The 24649-nt window shown below is 42.9% G+C and overlaps 1 protein-coding gene across 2 annotated transcripts in view; it reads right to left on the reverse strand.

Annotated features, from left to right (window-relative positions):
- AP3B1 (adaptor related protein complex 3 subunit beta 1) overlaps positions 1-24649 on the reverse strand; it is a 249431-nt gene that overhangs the window by 141673 nt on the left and 83109 nt on the right. For both annotated transcript variants that reach the window (XM_029079817.1, XM_029079872.2), the window contains exons 8-9: positions 2791-2949; positions 1464-1561 (exon numbers count right to left, since the gene is read on the reverse strand). In XM_029079817.1, coding sequence (XP_028935650.1) covers positions 1464-1561; positions 2791-2949 — 257 coding nt within the window. The remainder of the gene's footprint in view (positions 1-1463; positions 1562-2790; positions 2950-24649) is intronic.

The following is a 24649-nucleotide window of genomic DNA, read 5'->3' on the forward strand; positions in this document are numbered from 1 at the left end:
TATCTATCCCGGTGCTTAGAACAGTGCTTGGCATAGAGTCAGTACTTGACAAAGACCACGGTTGTTATTACGATCTCACCACCAGCCTCCCTGTCTTATATGTCCATAAGTTTGGCATTATCAACTCATCTCTCTCCTTCATTCCAAGTACTCAACCTGTCACTAAATCCTTTCAGTTCTCCCTTCACAACATAACTAAAATTGGCCTCCTCTTCTCCATCCAAGCAGCTACTAAATTGATTCAAGCACTGATCACATCCTGCCTTGACTACTGCATCCGCCTCCTCACTGACCTCTCTGCCTATTTCTCCCTACACCCGTCCATACTTCACTGGCCTGCGGTTTTGCAATAGGTTTTGCAATCTGTCGGTTCTTTAATGTTATTTTTAAGAATTAAATGTAAATGAAAAAAATACAGAACGACATCTCTGAGGCCAAAAACATACCTCTTTTGCACTGTTTCACCCAAATACTCATCCTTACCTACGCCTTGGTTTCAAACAAACACCGAAGGGCTCTGACCCCCTCTGGGGCTAATATAACTCCAGTCAATTTCACATCCAGTACCTTTTATTTTTAAATGTCCTGCAACCACGTAAGTTCTAGGAATTTCCACAAAGAACAACCTCATTTGTACCTTATGATGCTTTTACTTACATCAGAGAATTTATATTGCCTGTACTGCAGTTAACAAAAGCGGCATGACATAGTGGAAAGTGCAAAGGGCCAGGAGTCAGAGGACCTGGGTTCTAATCCCTGCTCTGCCACTTGCCTGCTTGTGACCTCGGGCAAGTCACCACACCTCAATACTTCACTTTCCTCTTCCGAAAAATGGGGTTTTTATACCAGTTCTCCCTCTGACTTAGAATGGGAATCCCGTATAGGACAGGGAGGGTGTCCAACTTAATGATCTGGTACCTACCTCAGTGCTTGACATATGGTAAGTGCTTAATACCATGATATTACTAACAGTTGTTTGATCAATAAAAAGAGATTTATGAATGTCAGCAGGCATGGTCACAAGTATAAACACTAGCTGTTTCCTCAAGGTCAGTACACACCATTTTGGGAGTTTTCTTTTTAGTGCTTTTCCTCAGTAATTATTTTTTTTTTAATGCGTGAGGAGAAAATGAAAGACGGAGAGAGGGAACTTGGCAAAGGAGGATCCTGAATTCTTGAGGGCTGTCAGTAGCCACTCCAAGCAGGAGTAGGTCAATGGTTAGGGTGTAGATCACGCGACGTGCTTCAACACATTTTCAAGCTTTTTGGTAGAAATCAATATTTATCACTTGTGCCCGGGATTGTTTTTGACAGGCTTTCATGAGTATCAGCTGGACGTTAAAGCTTTTTTTGTAAATGTGCAAATCCACATATAATGTCTGTCTAAAAGACAAAGGATGCCTCTCTGTTAAATATGATCAGTGCTGAAGGAAGAGAAGGAGGAAAAAAAAGTCCAGACTCACCGATTGCTGCGAAGCAAGCGCACTAAAGATTTGGACACAATTCCAGCTTCAGATTTAGGTGCTATATGCCAGTAGAGCTGAGCAACCCCCATCACCACCTGGAAAATATGGGTTTTCAAATGAGGTTACCATCGTTTGAGAGTTATTGTGGCAGGTTACTGTGTGGAAAGTGAGAAAATGAGAATGACTCCATAACTTTCAATAAGTTATCAAGATTAATGGTCAAAAGGAGGATCAACTGCACCTGAAAAGAAAGAGTCTTCAAAACACAGAAGACCCCAGATTTAACAAACCCTGCCTCTGGACTGTAAGCCGTGGGCGTGGAACGCGTCTGCTGACTCTGTTGCACTGGGTCGTCCCAAGTACTCAGTACAGTGCTCTGCAATCAATTAACCATATTTATTGAGTGCTTACTGTGTGCAGAGCATTGCACTGAGCATTTGGGAGAGTACGATATAACAGAGTTGCTAGACACGTTCCCTGCCCACGAGCTTAGAGTCTCTGCACGCAGGAAGTGCTCAATAAATAGCACTGATTGTCCAAATGACTCTTAGCTATAGTGCCAATTTCAAATTCCATCTACTTCCAAACGCTGCCAGTTCTTCCTGCACGTCGTCTCCCGGATCTGCCCCGTCCTCTCCGCCCGCACCGCCTGCTATCTGGGCAACAAGCTCTGGTCTTCCACTCCCCTCTGCGTCACCATGACTTGCTCTCTTTATTCTTCCCTCCTCCCAGCTCCACGGCCCTTACGTTCACACCTGTAATTTTATTTATTTATATTGTCTGTCTCCCCCTCTAGACTGTAAGTTCACTGTGGGCAGGGAATGCGTGCTGTATTATACTTCCCCAAGTGCTTAGTAGAGTGCACTGCACCCAGTAAGCACTCAATAAATTTACTGACTGACTCTGCATTAGACTCCTCCCTGGCCTCCCAGCCGCACCCCACTCCAATCTAAACTTCTGGCTGCTGCCCATATTATCTTCCTGAAGCACTGTTTGGCCCACATCTCTCTCTTCCTTGAAACTCATTACTTGTTTTCCACGTCCCTTGGCATCTATGAAACCAGCGATGAGTGTTTCAAGGAGGCGAGAGATGTCTCTTGGCATCCATAAAATATTCCCCACAATCAGGCTTCAAGGCTTTCCCCCCTCCTCACCTCTCTGTTCGTTTCACCCGCCATCTCCAAACTTTCCGCCTTCATTCCCCTTAAACCAACTTCCTAGTGTACCTCATTCTCCTCTCTCCCTCCCCCATTGACCATTTCAATTGATATCATTTGAAAAATCCTTGAGCTAAAGATGCTGAATGATACAAGTTTCATCTTACCGCGGCATTCCTGCTCTGTAACAACGGCTTTGTATTTCTAATCAGCAATCTATGGTCTGGATCCATAGAATAAGGCTTCTTTACTTGATGACTGGGTTCTTGCTGTTCATCGTCAGATTCGTAGAAATTCTTTTCATTGTTCTCTTCCAGAACATCATCCTGAAAGGAGAAAAATCCTCCTCAGAAACCTAGAACAACAGCTTCCACAGCTGTGCTCGATAAGGCAAGATCGAATATCCCGAGCTGAATCTTCAAAGCAGGGCTTTGAATTACATACACTCAAAAGATAAAAGCCATTTTCAATTGTGAAATACACAACTGAAAAATCACTGCTGAATACAGTGATGAAGAAACCCTTTAATTTTCATAGATGAACAAACCACGTTCAGAAACCCATATTGTATGGAATATGGGTTTCTAAACATGGTTTGCTCATCCATGAAAATATGAAAATCCATGAAAAACTTTACGATCAACAAAAAGTAATGTAGGCTAAAGAGAGCTCTTGGATGAAATTGAGCTCTGTGTATTTGGAATTTGGGGAAAACTCAAGGTTGAAGACGTGAGGATTTTTGTTGACAGTCCAGATGAGCTGAATGCGGGTCTGAAGTTAAAATGGTTATTTTTTAAAAATGGAAAAAGAAAGCCTTAAGATTTAGTTTCTACTGCTTTTCAGTTCCGCGACTCAAAGGCAAAAATCCTCCCACATCAATCAAGAGTCTTTTCAAGGACTTGACGTGTGAAATTCAACCCTTGGATCATATACCTCATTAAGTGCGTACTGTGTGTTCAGCACTATATTAGGCACCGGGAATGAAGATACGGGTGAGAACTAGACACGGACCTTGCCCCCCGAGAAGCTCACAACCGTGTATGAAGAACAGAAGTTGGCTTCCCTAAAAGGTCAAACCAAAGACCAAGGTAGACCGAAAGCTCACGGTGGGCAGGGCCTGTGTCTGTTTACTGTTGTATTGTACTCTCCCAAGCGCTTAGTACAGTGCTCTGACACAGTAAGCGCTCAGTAAATACGACAATGAATGAATGACCACATACACTGCCTGGAATAGAGGCAACAGAGGGGTGTCTGATTATCAATCGAATTAAGTGCTTACGGCGTGCAGAGCACTTTTCTAAGCGCTTGAGAGAGTTCAACAACGAAATGGACACATTCCCTGCCACGGTGAGCTTAACCGTCTAGAGGGCTGGAATTGCTTCCCAATTTTACATATAATCTGCTAAATTCCACTCTAACATTTTAAACTGTTTTAATTATGAGTGGCTGAAAATATGTATGTTCTAAATGAGCAACGAGTGCAAGTTTAAGAAACAGACATTAATGAGGACAAACAAGACAATGCCGCTTTTTGTGATGAAACCTATTAAATCAACCCAGGAAAGAGGCTAGATGAGGCATCTGTAAGAGGTTCTGGCAATTCCATTAGGAACTGTGCCCTTTCCTAGGTAGTAACAGAAAGACCAAAGGCTCAGTTGGCTTCTTCACTGGGGGTTCCTGACCTATGGGGCTAGGAGGTTGGGCGGTGGGGGGAGGTTCCCCACAGACTAGATGACATCAAAGAGAAGCAGCACTGCTAACTGGATTGAACACGGGTTTCCGAGTCAGGAGGACCTGGGTTCCAATCTCCTCTCTGCCAAGCATCTGCTGTGTGACTCTGGGCAATTCACTTCTCTGGGCCTCAGTTCCCTCATCTGTAAAATGGGGATTAAGACTGAGCCCCTTGTGGGCCAGGGGCTGTGTCCACCCTGATTAGCTTGTACCTACCCCAGCGCTTAGAAGAGTGCTTGGCATATAGTAAGTGCTTAACATGTACCATAACTATTATCCACTTAGCTCAGTCAACGGTACTTACTGAGCACTTACACTGTGCAGAACACCGCACTAAGCGCTTCGGGGAGTACAATATAACGGAGTTGGTAGATACAGTCCGCTTAGAACAGTGCTCTGCGCATAGTAAGCGCTTAACAAATACCATTATTATTATTATTCCCTGCCCACAATGAGCTTACAGTCTAGAGGACTTGTATACCTCAACTTCCCCAGTTCTGGGCTGCCTTATCATGGCCACCTGCCCCCTCCAACCCTCCAAAAACCACTGTGTCACTAAAATAGAGTATTCTCTTACCCTCTCTAAATTCTTATGAGATCACCCATCAGCCATCAAAGCGATAACTTTATTTACAAGCTTTTAAGTGAGTTCTCCTAGTGCCGAGCACAATAAATACATTTTACAGTGCCTTTCAAAGGTACAAGGTTTTTTACGGAATTACTTTTGCCGAACATTCCTAGAGTTACAGAACCGTTTAGTAATTTTTCCCATGCTCTGCCTACTCCCCTAAAATAAAACTTGGCAAAATCACAAGTCATAATGTCCCTACTTTGCACATAGGAAAACAGAGACGGATACCTAAAGTTGAACTAAAACCCAACAGAAAGGCTGAAAATGGCCCTTCTAATTTGAAAGCTCCTTGTAGGCCGGGATCATGGGTTCTAATCCCGGCTCCGCCACTTGTCAGCTGCGTGACTGTGGGCAAGTCACTTAACTTCTCTGTGACTCAGTTACCTCCTCTGTAAAATGGGGATTAATACTGTGAGCCTCACGAGGGACAACCTGATTACCCTGTATCTACCCCAATGCTTAGAACAGTGCTCTGCACATACTAAGCGCCTAACAAATACCAACGTTATTATTATTACTATTTAGCCACTACGCCATGCTGCTTCTCTGTATTAACTGAGTGCTAACTTTGTGCAAAGCACTCTTCTAAGCGCTTGGGAGGTTTCAATACAATTAGCAGAAAAGGAAACATTAGACCTGGAAATCTTTTAGAGTTTATACTTGTTTTTCCTCCCCTCCCAAGAAAACTGATTCATTTTGTTGTCTCCAATTTTGTTGCAACCAAAAAACTCTAAAATATTTTCCTATTATGACCTTTCTGGAACTACGTGACTTATAACAAGGAAATCACTCGTCTGTTAGGGGCTCTCTAAAGGCACGGCAATTGAATTACGCCTGCGCCCAAGTTAGTCTTGAATGAGTCTTCTTTAATTTAGCTGTAGGCCGAGCCAGCTAAGTGCATTAGTGATCCACTAAAACGACCGTACGCAATCCAAATGCTCTAAGTGCTAGCAGTCATCAACAACCTGAAGTTTACTGTTATAATACAAATATTCTCCAGCTGCAGGTGAAGCGACGCCAGGACAGGCTGCTCTATTAACCCAGGAAGCACATCAACTGGGTGATTAAATAAAACCCTCAAATACACATAATATGCCACCTTTAAATCAGCATTTATTCTTCCCTCCCGGTCTCCTTGCAATGTCCATTAACATACTTCGTTAGTGTGCGATTCCATTATTCTAATAAAGGACATCCCAGTTTTGCTTACTTTGCTGTACTAGTGCTCAGGGTCACAGGTAGTAATTTTAGTAAGCAGTATGCAAAATAGTCATTTTTATTCATTAGTGTCTTTCCCTCCTCTTAAATGAATGCATCGAGCTTATCATCCCGTTAAAAATGTTACAACAAATATTACATAATGGACTGTATTAAAATTCTGCAAACCACTTAAACGGTTTATACTAATTTATACATTATTGAATTTCTGCACCTTTTCTAAAATCAAGAGTTTTTTTTAAATAGCAGGCTTATAAAAGCATAAAGATGAAAAACACCTTCTATCGCTCAGAACTCGCCGTGTTCTAAAGCACGCGTCTCACAAAATAAAACCAACTGCTATATAACTGGATTTGGCAGAGAGGCAGGGAGAAGTTCAAAGAGTACTTGATTTTTCAAAGAAAATTGCACCTTGTATAGAGAAGCAGCATAGCTCAGTGGAAAGAGACCGGGCTTGGGAGGCAGAGGTCATGGGTTCGAATTCTGGCTCTGCCACTTGTCAGCTGTGTGACCGTGGGCAAGTCACTTGACTGGGCCTCAGTTACCTCATCTGGAAAATGGGGATGAAGACTGTGAGCCTCACGTGGGACAACCTGATGACCCTGAATCTACCTCCAGTGCTTAGAACAGTGCTCGATACATAGTGTGCACTTAACGAATACCAACATTATTATTATTATCATCTGTAAAATGGGGATTAGGACTGTGAGTCCCATGTGGGGTGTGGACCTAGTATGATTGGTAATCATGGCTGTGCAGCTCCTTATCCCGACCAAACCTGGGGTGGTGAAGGAGTTTCAGGGGTCACAGCAGAACCCAAGGAATGGCAGGCACATTAGCCCTCGTGTAGGAGGCATTAACTGTGACCCGTGTTGCTGTCCCGACTTTAGCCGTATAATAATAATAATAACAGTAATGATATTTATTAAGTACTTACTAACAGTGCTTAGGCACTGTCCTACGAGCTGGGGTGGATCCAAGCAAATCAGGTCGGGCACAGTCCCTGTCTCATGTGAGGCTCACAGTCTCAAACCCCATTTTACAGATGAGTAACTGAAGCACAGAGAAGTCCAATGACTTGCTCCAGGTCACACACAGGAGCCAAGTGGCAGGGCTGGGATGAGAATCCGTGAGCTTCTGACTTCCAGGCCCGGGCTCTGTCCACTAAGCTATGCTGCTTCTCCATAGATATCGTGTGCTAGGGGACACGATTCAACCTGGGTCATGTGTCTGATCACGCGACCCATCCCAAGAGGAATGACCAAAATCTGGTCCCCCGAATTCTGGGCGGGTAGAAGGACCAACTTGACCGGGGATTTCTACTCGCATATATCCGAATGGATGGAATTCCTAGAAAGCACATCTATATGACAATGTAATAGTCGACTGGAACAAAGGAAGACGGAGAAGAATTTGCCTGATGATAATGTTGGTATTTGTTAAGCGCTTACTATTCATTCATTCAACAGCATTTATTGAGCGCTTACTATGTGCAGAGCACTGGACTAAGCGCTTGGAATGGACAATTCGGCAATGACGGGCTCTCAGTCTAATGAGTTCATCTGGCCTGGAGGGCAGAGGTGGCAGCTAATAAACTATTTCTCCAAACCAGTCCATTCGAAACCAGATTTAAACATTTCATTGGCACGAAAAACCCCAACAATTCAGTCACAATCAGGCGCATTGGGTCAAAATCCCCCTTTTACTTCTGAAACGTAACGACGGCTTCAAAGCCGTGTTCCCCCAAGGGGCTATAACTGCCAACCCCCTCCCGACAAACATTCAAACCCAGCAAGACTGGTACTGTGCGGGCCCGAATGTCTGCTGAGATTCAAAGATTGTTTTCCTATGTGCCAAGCACTGTTCTAAGCGCTGGGGTAGATACAAGGTCATCAGGTTGTCCCATGTAGGGCTCACAGTTTTAATCCCCATTTTACAGATGAGGAAACTGAGGCAAAGAGAAGTCCAATAGTCAGTCAACTGGAACAAAGGAAGAAGGAGAAGAATGTGCCTGATAAATACTAATGTTGGCATTGTTAAGCGCTTACGATGTGCCAAGCACTCTTCTAAGCGCTGGGGGAGATGCAGGGTCATCAGCTTGTCCCACGTAGGGCTCAGAGTCTTCATCTCCATTTTACAGATGAGGTCACTGAGGCACAGAGAAGTGAAGTGACTTGCTGACAAGCGGTGAAGCCGGGATTAAAACCCAGGACCTCTAACTCCCAAGCCCGGGCTCTTTCCACTGAGCCACACTGCTTCTCGTTGGCAATGAGCCTATGATTCATTGCCCATCATAGGTTTTGTCATTATAAAGCAGCATTGCCTCAAAAGAGCCTAGGCCTACGAGTCAGAGGGCCTGGGTTCTAATCCTGCTCTGCCATTTGTCGGCTGTATGACCTTGGGCAAGCCACTTAACTTCTCTGTTTCAGTTCACTCATCTGTGTCTGCTGTGTGACCTTGGGCAAGCCGCTTAACTTCTCTAATGCCTGTTACCTCATCTCTAAAATGGGGATGAAGACACTGAGCCCCACGTGGGACCACCTGATTACCTTGTATCTATCCCTGCGCTTAAAACAGTGCTTGGCACATAGTAAGCACTTAACAAATACCATTTGAAATTTGGTATTTCAATTCAATAATTAATTGAATTCAAGTAATTCCAATTTCAATAATAAAATAGGGATTAAATCCTACTCCCTCCCATCTGGCCTGTGAGTCCGATGTGGAACAGGGACTGCGGCCCAACTGATTACCTTGTATACACCTCAGTGCTTAGAAGAGTGCTGGGTGAATAGGAAGCACTCAAATACCTTCATTATTATTATTAACTGGGAAGCTGAGAAATTCCTTTGAGTGCAATAAGAACACCTCTATCTTCTCCTGAGCCCCTACGATTCATTATCCTCCACCATGAAAATCTAGGAAGTCGGCTGTTCAGCAACAGAGGGAAAACTACGCTCTTTGAATTGGTATTCTGCCCCATTCCTTGCCCATTCTTCTACTCTTCAGAGTCCACGCCTCTGGCTGAAGGTGAGAGAGACTCCCTGATTCAACCTCCCGTTGGGAATTTTCTCATCCCAATAATGCTCAACAATGAAACTCAAAAAAAGTTGACCACCTCTGCCATTTTGTACTCTCCCAAGCACTTAGTACAGCGCTCTGCACAGAGTAAGCGCTCAATAGATCCCACTGGTCGATGGACTGATTTACCTTTTTGAATGGGATCAACTAGAATATTTTCTATTTTTATAAGGCCCTCAAAATACCAATGTGAAGTTCATTGCTTTGCTGCTTGAAATCCCTATAGTTGCAAGTTTTGTAAACTACTTTGACCATGCAATCCATTCAGATTTCACTCATGACCCCACTGAATGAATTTTACCATCATAATTATTCAAAGTCACATCCTCTGGACCGTAAGCTCGCTGCGGGAAGGGAATGTGTCTTATGTTATTATATTTTACTCTCCCAAGCGCTTAGTACAGTGCTCTGCCCACAGGAAGAACTCAATAAAGACAACTGTGTGTAGGTACGCAGGCGCTCAAGACTCAATCAATATACCAGCTTTTTATGACCTTTCTCAAAGTGAAAAATATCCTTCGAATAAGGTTGGCCTAGAGAAAAACAGTTCGGAACACGGCTGCTTGGAGATTCAGCTCCATCTGTAAATCGGTCGGAATTCTACATGTTTTATACTACAGCCCAGTGACCACTACAACACGCAGGTGGAAATGTGGGTTTGAGGACCATTGAACACTGAATTCTCCCCAATATATCACAATTACAGAAGCACCTGTGAAAATTCCCAGAGCGTTCAACAGCCCACAACACTCTTCATTTCTTATGGCTCTAGATGTTCAGTTGCAATATACAGGAGGCAACGGTACTGTGGCAAGTGAGGAGAGGGGGAGAGGAGCAGCGTGGCCGAGCACGGGCCCGGGAGTCAGAGGATTCTCGGCCCGGCTCCGCCGCTTGTCGGCTGTGTGGCCTGGGGCAAGACGCTTCGCTTCCCTGGGCCTCGGTTTCCTCATCTGTAAAATGGGGATTAAGATTGGGAACCCCAGGTGGGACCTGGGCTGGGTCCAACCTCATTATCTTCCATCTATCCCAGCTGGGTCCAGTGCCTGGCACGTAGTAAGCACTTAATACCATTTAAAAAAAAAGATAAAAAGAGGGAGAGGGGGCAGTGCGTTTGAACCACTAGATGTTCTTTTCAAGTCAAAGTACAGCTTTCGGGTTATTCCCCATTGTGGCTTTCTTACCTAACAGCTGGTGACTTCCAAGTAAGTTTCAGGGGCCCCGACTAGCTTTCCCGGCCCTGATATACCAAGGCACACACTCAATCCTCAATGCCGTTTACTGGTCCCAGGTGCTTCATTCAGTGCAATGCCCCCAGTGAGTGTCTAGTAAATACTGTTTTTACTAAACCCGTTCACTCATGGTCAAACAGTTTATCAGGTCCAGTACAGGCAATAAAATGAGCACTCCTGGGTGGCAGGGAATGGGAGGGAGAAGGGAGCCACCCAGATGAGGAAGATGATACAGGCCAATGTTCCCAAGAGCATCTCTAAATCACCCAACTCCCGGCTTCCCACTTGGCTGCTGTGTGATCTCGGGCAAGTCATCTGACTTCCCTGTGCCTCAGGTCCCTCAACTATAAAATGGGGGATTAAGACTGTGAGCCCCATACGGCACACGGGCTGCGCCCAACCTGATTAGCTTGTATCTTAGTACAGTGACTGGCGCACAGTAAGCTCTCAACGAATACCGTTCTTTAAAACAAAACAAAAAAACCACAAAACTCCCAAACATCTAAAGATCCCTTTACAGGAGCCCAAGTTCCTGGGTCAGTAGATCTGGCATTCCGGATTTAGGGAAGAGAGACGAGTTTAGGACAGTAGAAATGCTTTCTCATTCTTCTCGATTTTATAAATGGCTCACTGAGGAAGCTTAAACTAAATAATTCTTCCACAAAAGTAGGTGGACCAACACGGATAGGCCCATAAAACACTCAGGAGAGGGCTAAAGAAAGGTAGGCAATCTACTGCTGCTGTACATCAATCGACCAATCCATCCATGGTATTTATTGAGCACTTAACTATGTGCAGAGTCCCAAACTAAGACCTTGGGAGAGTACAATATAACAGAATTAGAAAAACATGGCCTTTGACCATAATGAGCTTACAATCTAGAAGGGTAGACAGATAACCCTTTGCTTGGGTTTTCATTAGAGAAGCAGCGTGGCTCAGTGGAAAGAGCATGGGCTTTGGAGTCAGAGGTCATGGGTTCGAATCCCTGCTCGGCCACTTGTCAGCTGTGTGACTTTGGGCAAGTCACTTAACTTCTCGGTGCCTCAGTTACCTCATCTGTAAAATGGGGATTAAGATTGTGAGCCCCCAGTGGGACAACCTGATTCCCCTGTGTCTACCCCAGCGCTTAGAACAGTGCTCGGCACATAGTAAGCGCTTAACAAATACCGACATTATTATTATTATGGAAATACGTTGGTAGGGAACTTGACTCGTCTTGACTTAGCTTCGTGCTAAGGGAAGCGGCGGGCAGAGGATGGGATGCGTGGAATGCGGGGCCTTAGCTAATGTGGACAAGACTGATTATAATTTTTAGGAAATCTTTGAACCTAAGGGTCATGGAACATGATTTCAATGGGTGACATAACAAAAGCACGATGGGATCTTCTCGTAGCTAGCCCCGAAATGCCAACTGGGGAGGACTGGTTTATAATCTTATAATTTTCAGTGCTGAGATTTTTTTTTCCCCCATTTGAAAATTTTCCATCCTTAATTACACTGCTCGTTCTTCCTTGCATTCGGCTAAACATCTTTTCTATTGCCAGTGTTCACACCTTTCTAGAATTTTTCAACTGGTTTAATTTATTGCTTAATCAAACTAACACGCTGAACTGTGATCATTTAGTATTTACTGTGCTCAGCATCGCACAAAATGGAATTCAGCAGGCGCATTTTCTAGGTTTTCTGAATATGAAATATGAATTAAACGCATCCCTTCACGGGTGAACGTTTCCGGTAAACTTTCTTTTTGTAAGTTAAATCTGATACTTTCTGGTTCCTAGAACCCTAGAAAAACTTTTCTGATACCCATCGCCAGCTCTGGATTTCCAATTTTTTTTTTTTTAATCTGCGGGGCTGAGGGGAGGGCTCCATGCCCTAGGGCCCAGGACTGGGAGTCAGGAGACCAGGGTCCTAGTATTGACTCTACCACTCGTCTATTATGTGACTTGGGGCAATTCCCTTCACTTCCCTGGGGCCTCAGTCCCCTCAACTGTAAAATGGGGATAAAAGGCCAGTTCTTCCCTCTTAGACAGTGAGCCCCATGTGGGACAGAGACCCGGCCGCATCTGATTACTTTGCATCTACCACACAGCATAGCCCAGAACAGAGTAAATGCCTAATAACTATTCATTAAATATCATAATTTTACCTGGTCCGAACGAACTGTAAGTACATCACATTTAGCGACGATCTAACCAGGGAGGTCCACCACAACTTACCATCCACCTAAAGTTAAGCTTTCTTTGTCCTTTTCTCCAATTACAGATATCAAACAGAAACCATGTCTTTTTGAGATTCTACTTGTGCTTTTTCCTTTTACTAATGTGATATCCTTACCAGACTCCCAAGAAATGGTTTTGAGGGAGACGCGGAGGCAATCTGTGAAATAAGGGTGACAATTTCTTTAAAAATTCTACATGCATGTCATGTGGATCAGTTTTCCTAGGTTCACACTGTTCACTCTCGTACCTGTTGTTCCTATGTGCAATTTTTGCAAGGTCATTACTACAGATGATTCAAATTTCCTTTTTCACACTCTTGTACGAGATATGTTTGAAGAATGAATTAATTTTTCTTAGCCATTTTAAAACTATCACTAATACATGTTCGCCTTGATAGTCATGCCAATTCATTCTACAGCAGGGTGGTTTTCTCACCTCTCGGGAATAATAATGATATTTATTGAGCACCTATTAAGTGCAAAGCACTATTAAATCCTTGGGAAAGATCAACAGAAGCATCACATTACCTGACCACAGGGAGCTGGAACAGTAATAAAAAAGCAATATGGCCCAGTGGAAACAGCATAGGCCTGGGAGTCAAAGGACCTGGGTTCTAATCCTGAATCAACCCAATTATCTGGCATTTACCCCAGCCCTTAATACAGTGCCCGATACGATGTAAGAGCTTAACAAATACCATTAAAAAAAAGAGAAAGAATTTCCTGAGAAACAACAGTTCCAGGCCCCCCAAAGTAAAAAAAAAAGCAGACTCCTGGCATGTATTCTTTTAAATCGCCTTTAGGAATTATGCAGTATTTAGTCCGGAAGATTTTGGTCCTCTTTAAAAACAACTGTATATTCCAAATGTTTAGAACAGTGCTCTGTCCGCACTAGGCTTTCAATAAGTATGACGGATTACAGATGGTGAGAGACCCCCAAAAGCTTTTCTCTTTTTCCAGTAAAGGGCACCTAATGAGCCTCATCTGCACCAATTTAAAGAATAAAATTGTGTACACGTGAGTCTGAGGGTTGGTTTGGATTTCCTCAGTCTTAATAGCTCCGTGATTTCTTTTTGGCAGGAGATCTTGTCTCCACTACCTCTCCACTGCATCCTCTTCAAAACAAAGACGTTTCAAAAGGTGATTACTCTTTTAGAGTGACTTCTCTCACAGGCCAAGACATGTTTCCCCAACGGCAAGCATAATGCATCACGCAGCAACAGGCCCTATATTATACTCAAATTCTAACAGTGCCCTTTGAAAGACAATTTAACGGGTATCTTTCATTCCCGCCCATCTTGTTCTTCTATCACATTCAGTTATGAATCATTTCTTGGAGTATAGATCGTGAGCCAGACCTCTAAGGCTCTATTTATCTGACTTGCCAAATGACTACTCCGTCTCAGTTGCCACTTCTGCAAAATGTAGGTCAAAATATCTACTGCTCTTGGGCACGTGGGGATTAACTGGAAAATGATCACTATTATTCCCATGTTTTGGAGTGGGCATAATTGCACCTCCAAGCCACTGCATGAGGAAAAAAAAAAAAGATCCCAATCATGTTCTCATGTCACATCTTTGTTTACCACAATACACATGTGAATTTACATGCACTGGAAACAAATTTCACTACGTTCCTCCTCCCTGATGCCTCGGTCCTGGAATTCATCCCCCCTTCACATCTACCTGCTCTTCGGCAAAACCCTAAAAAAATCCTACCTCCTCCAGGAGACACTCCCTGATTTATTTCTTCCCCTAACTTCCACTTCAGCACTTTTGAACTCCCAACCATCCATGGCACTTGGCTAAACATAGTTTTCATGTTCTATTTTAATATTCTGCTTATTCAAGGTCATCTTAACATTTCTATTTTCCTCCTAACTATAGATGAAATCCTATCTCTCTCCACTATAAGTTTGTAAATTCCTTGAGGACCAGGATGATGTCTTTTAATCACTGTACTCTTCCAAGCACTTAACACAGCTCTTAGAGAGAAGTAGGACTCAATGAATACGACTGATCAGCTCACCATTTAATGATACTTGTTTTAAGTAATTTACATGATTATAAGTATTAATGAATGAAATTATTTACATGTTGAGGTTTGAAATGGGCATCGTTCATTTTCTTTTGATCTCAAATGGGGTCAGTCTGGAATCTGTGATCTTTTTTCATTTCTTTTAAGGATAATTGGGCCAAGAAAAAAAAAAATGCAGTGTGGTGGGGTAGTTTCTCTTTTTTAATGGTGGTTACAATGTTGCTGTAAATTTCATTTCGGCAGAAAGACTAGTACAGAGGATGTGAGTGGCCATTTGGGGGATTTAAGTCAACAAAACCGAGAGCTGGTTCCCGTCGGGCAACTCTGCACCCTCTGGAGAAGCAAAGGACGAAACAATCTTCTCACTAGGTCCCTTCATCATTCCCCTCAAAGAAGTAGGCCCACGACTGCCTCCTTTGGAGAATCAATGACCCGGGAGTTAGAAACCTAACGGCTTAGACTGTGTTTCAAGCCAGTTCATCTGCTGTCTCAGGGCACCTGGGGGCTCCCTAGGACTAATTCCTGGTTTTGGTGACCTCCCCGCTCCGCCCCAGGGATGGGAAGAGGTGGGAGGATTCAGATAGGGTTACCTGCGCTATCTCCCCGCTGCTCACCAAAACGGGGACCAAGGTTCTGAGAGCTGGGCTACGCTGGATCACCCAAAGATGCGGTTCCCGAAGCGGTTCTGAGCCTCAGGATGGCCCAAGGAAGCCTATGATACCAACAGGCTTGAGGAGTAAGGGCCTTGGCTGCCTTTCCATTGCACTTTAGAGAGTAAGCGGCCATGGCCTCAATCCCCCGCACTCCTTCTCCCCAATGTTGGCTATACATCAGGGACATGCCCTGACTGTGTGGCGTCTCTGCAAACAGCGTTGGGAAGAAAGTACATCAGATCTCCTTCCGAGCTTGACAAGGATACTCTCGGAATCGATGCTATACTGAGAGCCCCCCAAGGGACAAGGATCAGGTTTAATTTCCACATGTGCATTCCCTCCCAGCTCTTAATACAGACCTCTGCATCTATTAAATGCTAAATAAGAACTATTCCTCCTACTTCTACTTGGCGACTGCGTGCACATCACAGGATGAGGTGCTTCCAAATGGCAGACAGCTCTTAATTTATTTTCCAATGGGGGAAAAGATTTTATTTTCCAGGTTTACACACAGTTAGGGTGGCCCTACATGGATTGGGGAGAGTAATCTCACAGAAAGTATGCTAATGTTTTTGTATATTGAACAGGGAAACTTGGACAAAATTCAATAGCTATTACAGTTTGCTGTCCTAAATGAATATTGATCTTTTTGATTTCTAATAGGTTCAAGCTGGCAACCCGATTCTTCTACAAATTGAAACTACTTCAGTAAAGCATAATTCCATCAACTCTTGATTATTCAATTTGTGGATTATCTAAAATCATTTGTTCTCTTCTTGCTAGGCCCACGTTGGCCGTTTCATCTCTCATTACCTTTTCCATCATTAGAAGACAAGGGGATGGATTAAGAATCAAATCAGATCCGTTGGCCACACTAGCCGAAGGTTTAATCCGGACGGAGTTTGGAAAGTATTGGATAAAATGGGGTGTGGAGATTAAATCTGGATGTTCTTTATCTATTCTGTTGCTGTCTTCATTGCCACGGATGATTGAACGTAGATTAAATATATCTTCAGATTCTTAGATCTAGGGAAAACACAGTGGCCTCCCCAAACTTCCCTGCAGCTAGACTAGAAACTAAAATGCTTCCTCCTTGGCTTTATGGCTACAGCAGACCTGGAAATAACTTATTTAATCTGTAACACGTAGGTCTGACCCCTCACTTCTCAACAGGGGCTTAGAGACTAGAGGAGATAAACCTATAAATAAATTACAGGTGGATACGTACATTAGTGCTGTGGGGCTGGGGTGAAAATCATGTGTTTAGGAGTGCAGACCCAAGTACACAGGAAATGCAGAGGGAGGGCGAATGGAGAAAGCGAGGGCTTAGTTGGGGAAGGCTTCTTGGAGGAGATGTGAATTTACTAAGACTTTGAGGATTGGGAGAGTGATGGTCTGTAGGATATGAATGGGGGGAAGTCCAAGGCTAGAGGGAGGGCGTGAGCAGAGCGATCTGCAGGGGGATGGGCGAGATCGAGATACAGTGAGTAGGTTGGCACTGTATGACTGACATGAGCAAGTTGGACTGCAGTAAGAAGTTAGCGAGGTAAGGTATGAGGGGGAGAGTTGATTAAGTGCTTTAAAGCCAATGGTCAGGAGTTTCTGTTCGACGAGGAGCTGGGATGGGCAACGACTGGAGTTCTTTGAAGCGAGGGGAATTGTAGGCGGAGCGTTTTTTTTTTGAAAAATGACCCAGGCAGCAGAATGAAGTATGGACCGGAGAAGGGACAGACGGGAAGCAGGGAGGTCAGCGAGGACGCTGATGCTATAGTCAAGAGAGAATATAAGTGCTTGGATCAGCATGGCAGCGTGGTAAATATGAGAGAGATAGGGAAGTGGGGGGGAAAAACCATATCTGCTCACAAAATTGCTGCTCTACGTATTTCACTAACCCGAGGATGGAAGTGGGATTACTATGAAGGAAAGTATAAAAATGAGGGGAGCAGAAGAAAAAAAAGAAGAAAAGGAGGACAGAAGAAAGAGAAAGGGGGCACTTAGGACTGCATCCTCATCTACTGTATTTTAACAAGCATTGCATACAATCGGCACTCAACTCCCTAACTCCTGCTGTGTTGTCCAGTTTCCATTTTGCTGCTCCTCCTCCCTTGGCCCAGTTTTAATGAATTAACTCTCTACACCTATGCTGCTGCATTTATATCCTGCTCCTCCTCCTCATCATAACAATAACCACCACCAGTGTGGCACTTAACTGTTAAGCACGTGGCACACACTGTGCTAAGAGTTAGGATAGACACATGCCCAGATTGGACACAGTCCCTATCTCACAGGGGGCTCACTGTCGAAGGGCAATAGGAGAATTTAATCCCCACTTATAGAGGCACAGAGAGGTGAAGTGACTTGTTAAACATCAGGCAAATAAGAAGTAGTGCTATTTCCACGAGGCCATGCTGCTTCTCAATTCTCGCCATTCCTCCAATCTCCTTCTCCGGCACATGCTGCTATCACGACTTGAATTATATGGCACAAAAGATAGTCTCATTCCTCATAAATCAAGGTGGGGCAATTACACTGTGGAGACAATCACAGGAAAAGGGAGAACAGGAAACCAGCTTTCTAGCTTTCTAACCAACTTTCACCTTGATCCTTTTGAAACTTTAAACTTTAAAAGCTTGAGTTTCTCCTATCTGACTTGAAAAAGTCCTTTGTTTACTGTTAATGTCAAATGACTAGGAAAACTCTCTACTTAACCAATCCCTTACTGGCCAGTTATATTTTGTTAAGAATCCCTCCCTTTAGAAAACAATATTCATTGACCTTCCATATATGCTGGTGGCATATATGAAAGCAAATCATATAATAATAATAATGACGATTATGGTATATGTTAAGCGCTTACTATGTGCCAAGCACTGTGTAAGCACTGGGGTAGATACAAGGTAATCGGGTTGTCCCACGTGGGGCTCACAGTCTTAATCCCCATTTTACAGATGAGGAAACTGAGGTCCACAGAAGTCAAGTGACTTGCCCAAAGTCACACAGCTGACAAGTGGCAGAGCAGGGATTAGAACCCACGACATCCGACTCCCAAGCCCGGGCTCTTTCTATTAAGCCACGCTGCTTCCCATCTTTTCCTTTTGTTGTTATAATCATTTCAAATGTTCTGTTAGCATCCCCTTTCCATGTTCCGGTAGATTTACCCTAATTCTCTTTCACATTATAAATTGGGTATATGAAAATCACACTACATCCCAGCACCTTAGACTTGGTTATGTCTTTCACTGGAATGTCACTTCATGGGAAAGACCCAAGAAGTTGAATTAATTTTAAGTGATGTTTTTGAGGAAGAAAGTACAGAGATTCACGGTTATCTATCGTTTGGTCAACCCAGATTTTAGCATTAAACTAAGCTTGAAAAAAATAAGTGATCAAACTAGATTGAATCAATGAATAACAGTGATTCATATACTAGAATTCATTATTCAAATGGTTTTACAAAACAGACAGCCCAAATAGTTTCTGTGATTTTCATACACTAATAGCAGTTTGGCTTTATGTTGCCCTTTAACTACCTTAGCATTCTTGAGTAATAATAATAATAATGTTGGTATTTGTTAAGCGCTTACTATGTGCACAGCACTGTTCTAAGCGCTGGGGGAGATACAGCTTCTCCCACGTGAGGCTCACAGTCTTAATGCCCATTTTAGAGATGAGGGAACTGAGGCACAGAGAAGATAAGTGATTTGCCCACAGTCACACAGCTGACAGGTGGCAGAGCCGGGATATGAACCCTTGACCTCTGACTCCCAAGCCCGGGCTCGTTCCACTGAGCCGTGCTGCTTCTCTTATATACCTGTTATTGATTTAATAAACTCAGTTCATTTATAGCTCTCTTCTTTCTCCTAAATAATAGGTATTCATCAATTCTGTTGGCCTGCCTTCCCCATTAGACTGAGAAGATTGCAAAATGGGAATTCAATATCTGTTCTCCCTCCATCTTAGACCGTGAGCCTCATGTGGGACCTGATTTTTACCTTGTATCTACCTCAGCCCAAAGTACAGTGCTTGGCACATAGTAAGTGCTTAACAAATTTCACAATTACTATTAATACTATTCATCCTGAGTTTTATTAATGCTATTCATCCTGGGTTTCAGTTAGAAAGCAGGTTAATTATGGGAGTCCGAGGTCATGGGTTCGAATCCCGGCTGTGCCACTTGTCTGCTGTGTGACTGTGAGCAAGTCACTTCACTTCTCTGGGCCTCAGTTACCTCTGTAACATCCGTAAAATGGGGATGAAGACTGTGAGCCTCACGTGGGACAAACTGATGACCCTGTATCTCCCCCAGCGCTTAGAACAGTGCTCTGCACATAGTAAGCACTTAAATACCAACATTATTAGTAGTAGTACTGGTCTTTAATTTTGAAATGTAAGTCTCCTGAATAGTCTTCATTGACATCTTCCCTCGTTATAAGTTGATATATTGCAATACTCCAGAAAAATTCTTCCTCATCTAAAGCATTTTCTCTTTTGTTAGTGTAAATAGAAAGGTACCAGTGTGTGTACACTTAGGTGTTAATACCGAAATGCAGGTTTTCCTTCAATCGTTTTGTTTTAGTAAACCGGAACAACATTAATTGTGAGTGTACATGCTTTCTCCATTTACTATTTTTCTAACTAGATCTGAACTACAGCGACTAAACGAATCTCTGAATATTTGGGTCCCTTGGGAATGTCTGAACTCCTTCAGGCCAGTGGGATTTCTACGCGTAATAACTTTAAGGCCCTACAGCTTCATTTCTCGCCTCTTCTTCCTCAACTCCTCCTACAATCTGGCTTTCAAGTTCCTAACCGTGCCAGTGATGTATGGAGGTCATCAATCATCTTGGGGCCCAATCCAGTGGCATATTTCCTTCTCCTAAACGCTAAACAGCATTTAACCCTGTCGCCTTTCCTTTCTCCTCCTTCTTCACACCTCCCATCAACAATATTTATTAGGCAGTCGCTCTGTGCCAAATACTCTACTAACTGCTTGGGAGAGTACAATACGAGGCAACATTCCTGCCCTCACAGATCCATTTAACCCCCAGATAATCTGCTTTTTTACTTATCAATCGTATTTATTGAGCACTTACTGTGTGCAGAGCACTACGCTAAGCACTTGGGAGAGTACAATGTAACAGACACATTTCCTGCCTACAAAGAGCTTTGCTGGAGGATGAGGGGAAGAGTGTGTGTCGGGGAGGGAATACCTGACACCCCACTTCTCTGCCTTAGTGTTTGCCTTGTTGACCCTTTCTCTTTCCCCGACCTTTTAGCTGAGAGGGTACCCCTAGATTCGTTCCGAACCCTATACTCATCTCCTACCTTTATTCCATCCAAATGTTAGTCTACTCTCTTTCAACCACCGCTTCTTTCAAAACTGCATTTCTCTTTCAACAGGAGACTCTCGGAATCAACGGCACTGAGTGCCTGTGTGTACAGCACCGTACTCTAGATGCTTAGAGAATGCCCAGTGAAGTAAAAACCAGCATCATAATAATTGGGGCATTTAAGTGCTTACTATATGCCAATCACTGTACTAAGCGCTGGGAGCGATGCAAGATAATCAAGTCCCACACGGGGCTCACAGTCTAAGTAGGAGGAAGAACAGGTACTGAATCCACATTTTGCAGGTGGGGGAAGTGAGGCGCGGAGAAGTTAAGTGACATGCCCAAGGTCACACAGCAGGTAAGTGGCGGGGCTGGGATTAGAACCCAGGGCATCTGGTTCCCACATCCTGTGCTCTTCCCACTAGGCCATGATGACTCCAAGCCCTCATAAGGCTTTTGTACTATAATGTTGGTATTTGTTAAGCGCTTACTATGTGCAGAGCACTATTCTAAGCACTGGGGTAGATACAGAGTCATCAGATTGTCCCAGGTGAGGCTCACCGTCTACTGGTTCATTCAATCATATTTATTGAGTGTTTACTGTGTGCAGAGCACTATACTAAGCACTTGGGAGAGTACAATATAACAATAAACAGACAGCTTCCCTGCCCACAATGAGTTTGTAGTCTAGAGGGGGAGACACACATTAATATAAACAAATACATTACAGACATGTATTTAAGTGCTGTGTGGCTGGAAAGGGGGATAAAGGGAGCAAGTCAGGGAGACGCAGAAAGGAGTGGGACAAGAGGAAAGGAGGACTTAGTTAGGGAAGACCTCTTGCTACTTGCTACTTCATATGACTATCAATTTAGCATTGCAAAAGCAGAGCTTAGATTCTTAGTTTTCCTCTTTATGCCTGGTGAGGATCTTCTCCAAATAACTTCTAAGGGCTAGAAATGAATCGCATCGGGAACGTGATTTTAAAAATATTTTTTGAGCATGCTTTTGTGGTTTCTCAACTCTTTTCCTACAACTTAGTTAATTCCAGGGGACTTTTTCCCACGGAGAAAACTTCCTCCAGAGGATCTTCCCTGCAGAGAAACTAAATTTAGAAAAAGTACAGAAAACTATGATCCCTTTGTCAGATTCACTTGTCCCTCCCACTCCCCACCCAGGAGAACATAATATAGGCTGCTGCTCCTAGGTGCTCATTTATCAGGTATCAACCAGTTAAGATTTATTGAGCACCCACTGGGCACAGAGCACTGAACAAGAATTTACAGAGGGTTGCCGAAACTGTAACAGATACGCTCTCCTGCCCTTGTGAAGTTAACAATCCAGTGGGTGACTCAGGACAGACATTAAGCCCAGCATTCAAAGACAAAATCGGCAGGAATACATATATTTATACAAGATACCATAAAAAAATTCTAAAATACATACTACTAATAATAATAGTGGCATCTGTTATGCACCTACTGTGTTCCAAGCACTGCGCTAAGCGCTCGGATTTAGGTACATGGTAATCAGACTGGACACAGCTCCTATCCTACCTAAGGGCTTAGTCAAGTGAGAAGGAGCACCGGTGTTTTACTGCCATTTTAGAGGGAGGCAACTTCGGTGCAAGTTGCAAAACGAAGTATTATATCTTGTACCTATTTTTGTCTTACCCACAGTGATGGGAAGGGAATGTGCATCCTCTGATTTGCATTTTCCAAGGGCTTAGTAAAATGCTTTCCTCAAAAAAATACTTCTACAGTGGGTTTTAATTTGTGTTTTAGATTTTTTTTTTACTCTCTATGGCCTTAAAAATTGAGATGAGACATGTAAAGCACGTCTGTAATGATGTCAATAAGCTACTTTAAAAATATCTTCTGCTGCTAAAGATGCCTCGTTGTGTATGATGGGTTCATTTGAGAACTTAGTGACAAAAGGACCCATCCCAGCTCATCTAAAAACATATATTTCCACTAATTTTCAATACACAATATAAAGAGGCTACAGCTGATATCAGAAACATACAAAGTAGAGTACTTCAGAGGTTCTGAATACATATTTCCCCCCCGTGACTTTGATTTCTCTTTTTAAATGGACAGATGAAAAGTACCCTGGATGAAAAAGTTCAGTTTCGATATGCAAAAAATCACAGGACTAATACCAGTCCTACCCACTCCTCATCCTTAGTTTCACAATAATTAATCGATCTCACTGGAGGAGCCCACGGGATTCCCAAAACCATGTTCCTAAGCTTCCCTTTTCATGTTCGAACTGCTTAGAAGACCACATCTTTTGAAAACTAACACCTAAATGTCTAGAGCTACCCCCTCAAAGTCGTTCTGAATATTCCTTGCAAACTATAAGGCTTGATTTTTAAGACCCAGAGGATTATTCAAACTGGGCCCAGTACCCAAAACAAACCACAGTGGCTGACCATCAGGTAAGGTGAATAGAAGAATATAAAAATGCAAATATGTATTTTACCCATCTCCTGAATTTATTAACCTAAAAGGTTTAATTTCCATTTTTCCTGCATCAGCTTTATTTATAAAATGTCGTGCCCTATAAATATGCTGTTATTTTCTATAGTCAAGCACCCTCTTAACAAATCTTCTCATTAATATGTAAATTTAAAGTCAATCGGTCTTCTCCCTGACAGCGCCATGAATTCCTAGTGCACTGTATAATCGGCTTTGACTTGGCATCCACTATTCATCATCAAAGATGTCAGTTAGAAAAATTATGGAAAATGCACTGCAATTGATATGACTGCAATCTACTTTGTCAACACTTAATTGTTCCTCAAATCATACATTTACATATAAACAGCCTAAATACTGATCTATAATGATGTAAATAAACTAAATTAAAAATCTCTTCTGCCGCTGAAGATGCCTCGTTGTACATGATGTGTTCATTTAAGAACTTATTGACAAAAGTACCCAACCCAGCTCATCTAAAAAAAATATATAATTCCACTAATTTTCTATTTTCAAAAACAATTTTCCCTTGAAGATAAAAATACAATGTTAAACTAGCTTATTATAAAATATATCTTTTTTCAAAACAGGAAATTGAATTGCTTGCTAATTTCAACGGATTAACACTCTCAAAAATATAACTTTCCGGGGAATATAAACAAGCAGTCATATGACCATAGAGTACTTTAATTAAACAACTTTAGTCAGAAAGAGCCTGATTATGAGACTTTAAAATCAGAAATATTTTGACGAGACAAAATATATATCACGATATAGTCTTTGCTCTTGGTTCTGTAACCAATCCCACTGGCTGCTTCTATTGAGAAGCAGCGTGGCTCAGTGGAAAGAGCCTGGGCTTGGGAGTCAGAGGCCATGGGTTCGAATTTCAGCTCTGCCGCTTGTCAGCTGTGTGACTGTGGGCAAGTCATTTCACTTCTCTGTGCCTCAGTTACCTCATCTGTAAAATGGGGAGGAAGACTGTGAGCCTCACGAGGGACAACATGATTACCCTGTATCTCCCTCAGCGCTTAGAACAGTGCTCTACACATAGTAAGCGCTTAACAAATACCAACATTATTATTATTCAAAAAACATATATCTTTTTTAGAATTGTAATTATTTTAAGCAACTTTTGCAAAACTATTTTATTTCAATCAGCCATGAAGATGGGATCTCCAAGCCCGTGAATTATCATTTAGGTCAAACGCATTCTGTTGACTGATTCAATGTTCTACTTCTAAATTAACTGGAGTTGAGGTAAGATTTAGGGCTCCTTAACTTTCAAAAAAGTAACAAAAGGGCACTCAGTTTTTATGCAATTTTAGGACACGCATTAAGCGTTTAGAAGAAGCTACAGCTGACATCCCGGAGAGTTTTGAGAGATTCTGCAAAGTTGTTGTGCAATCCAAAATAA

The sequence above is a fragment of the Ornithorhynchus anatinus genome, chromosome 1, assembly GCF_004115215.2.
Source record: "Ornithorhynchus anatinus isolate Pmale09 chromosome 1, mOrnAna1.pri.v4, whole genome shotgun sequence".
Lineage (NCBI taxonomy): Eukaryota > Metazoa > Chordata > Mammalia > Monotremata > Ornithorhynchidae > Ornithorhynchus > Ornithorhynchus anatinus.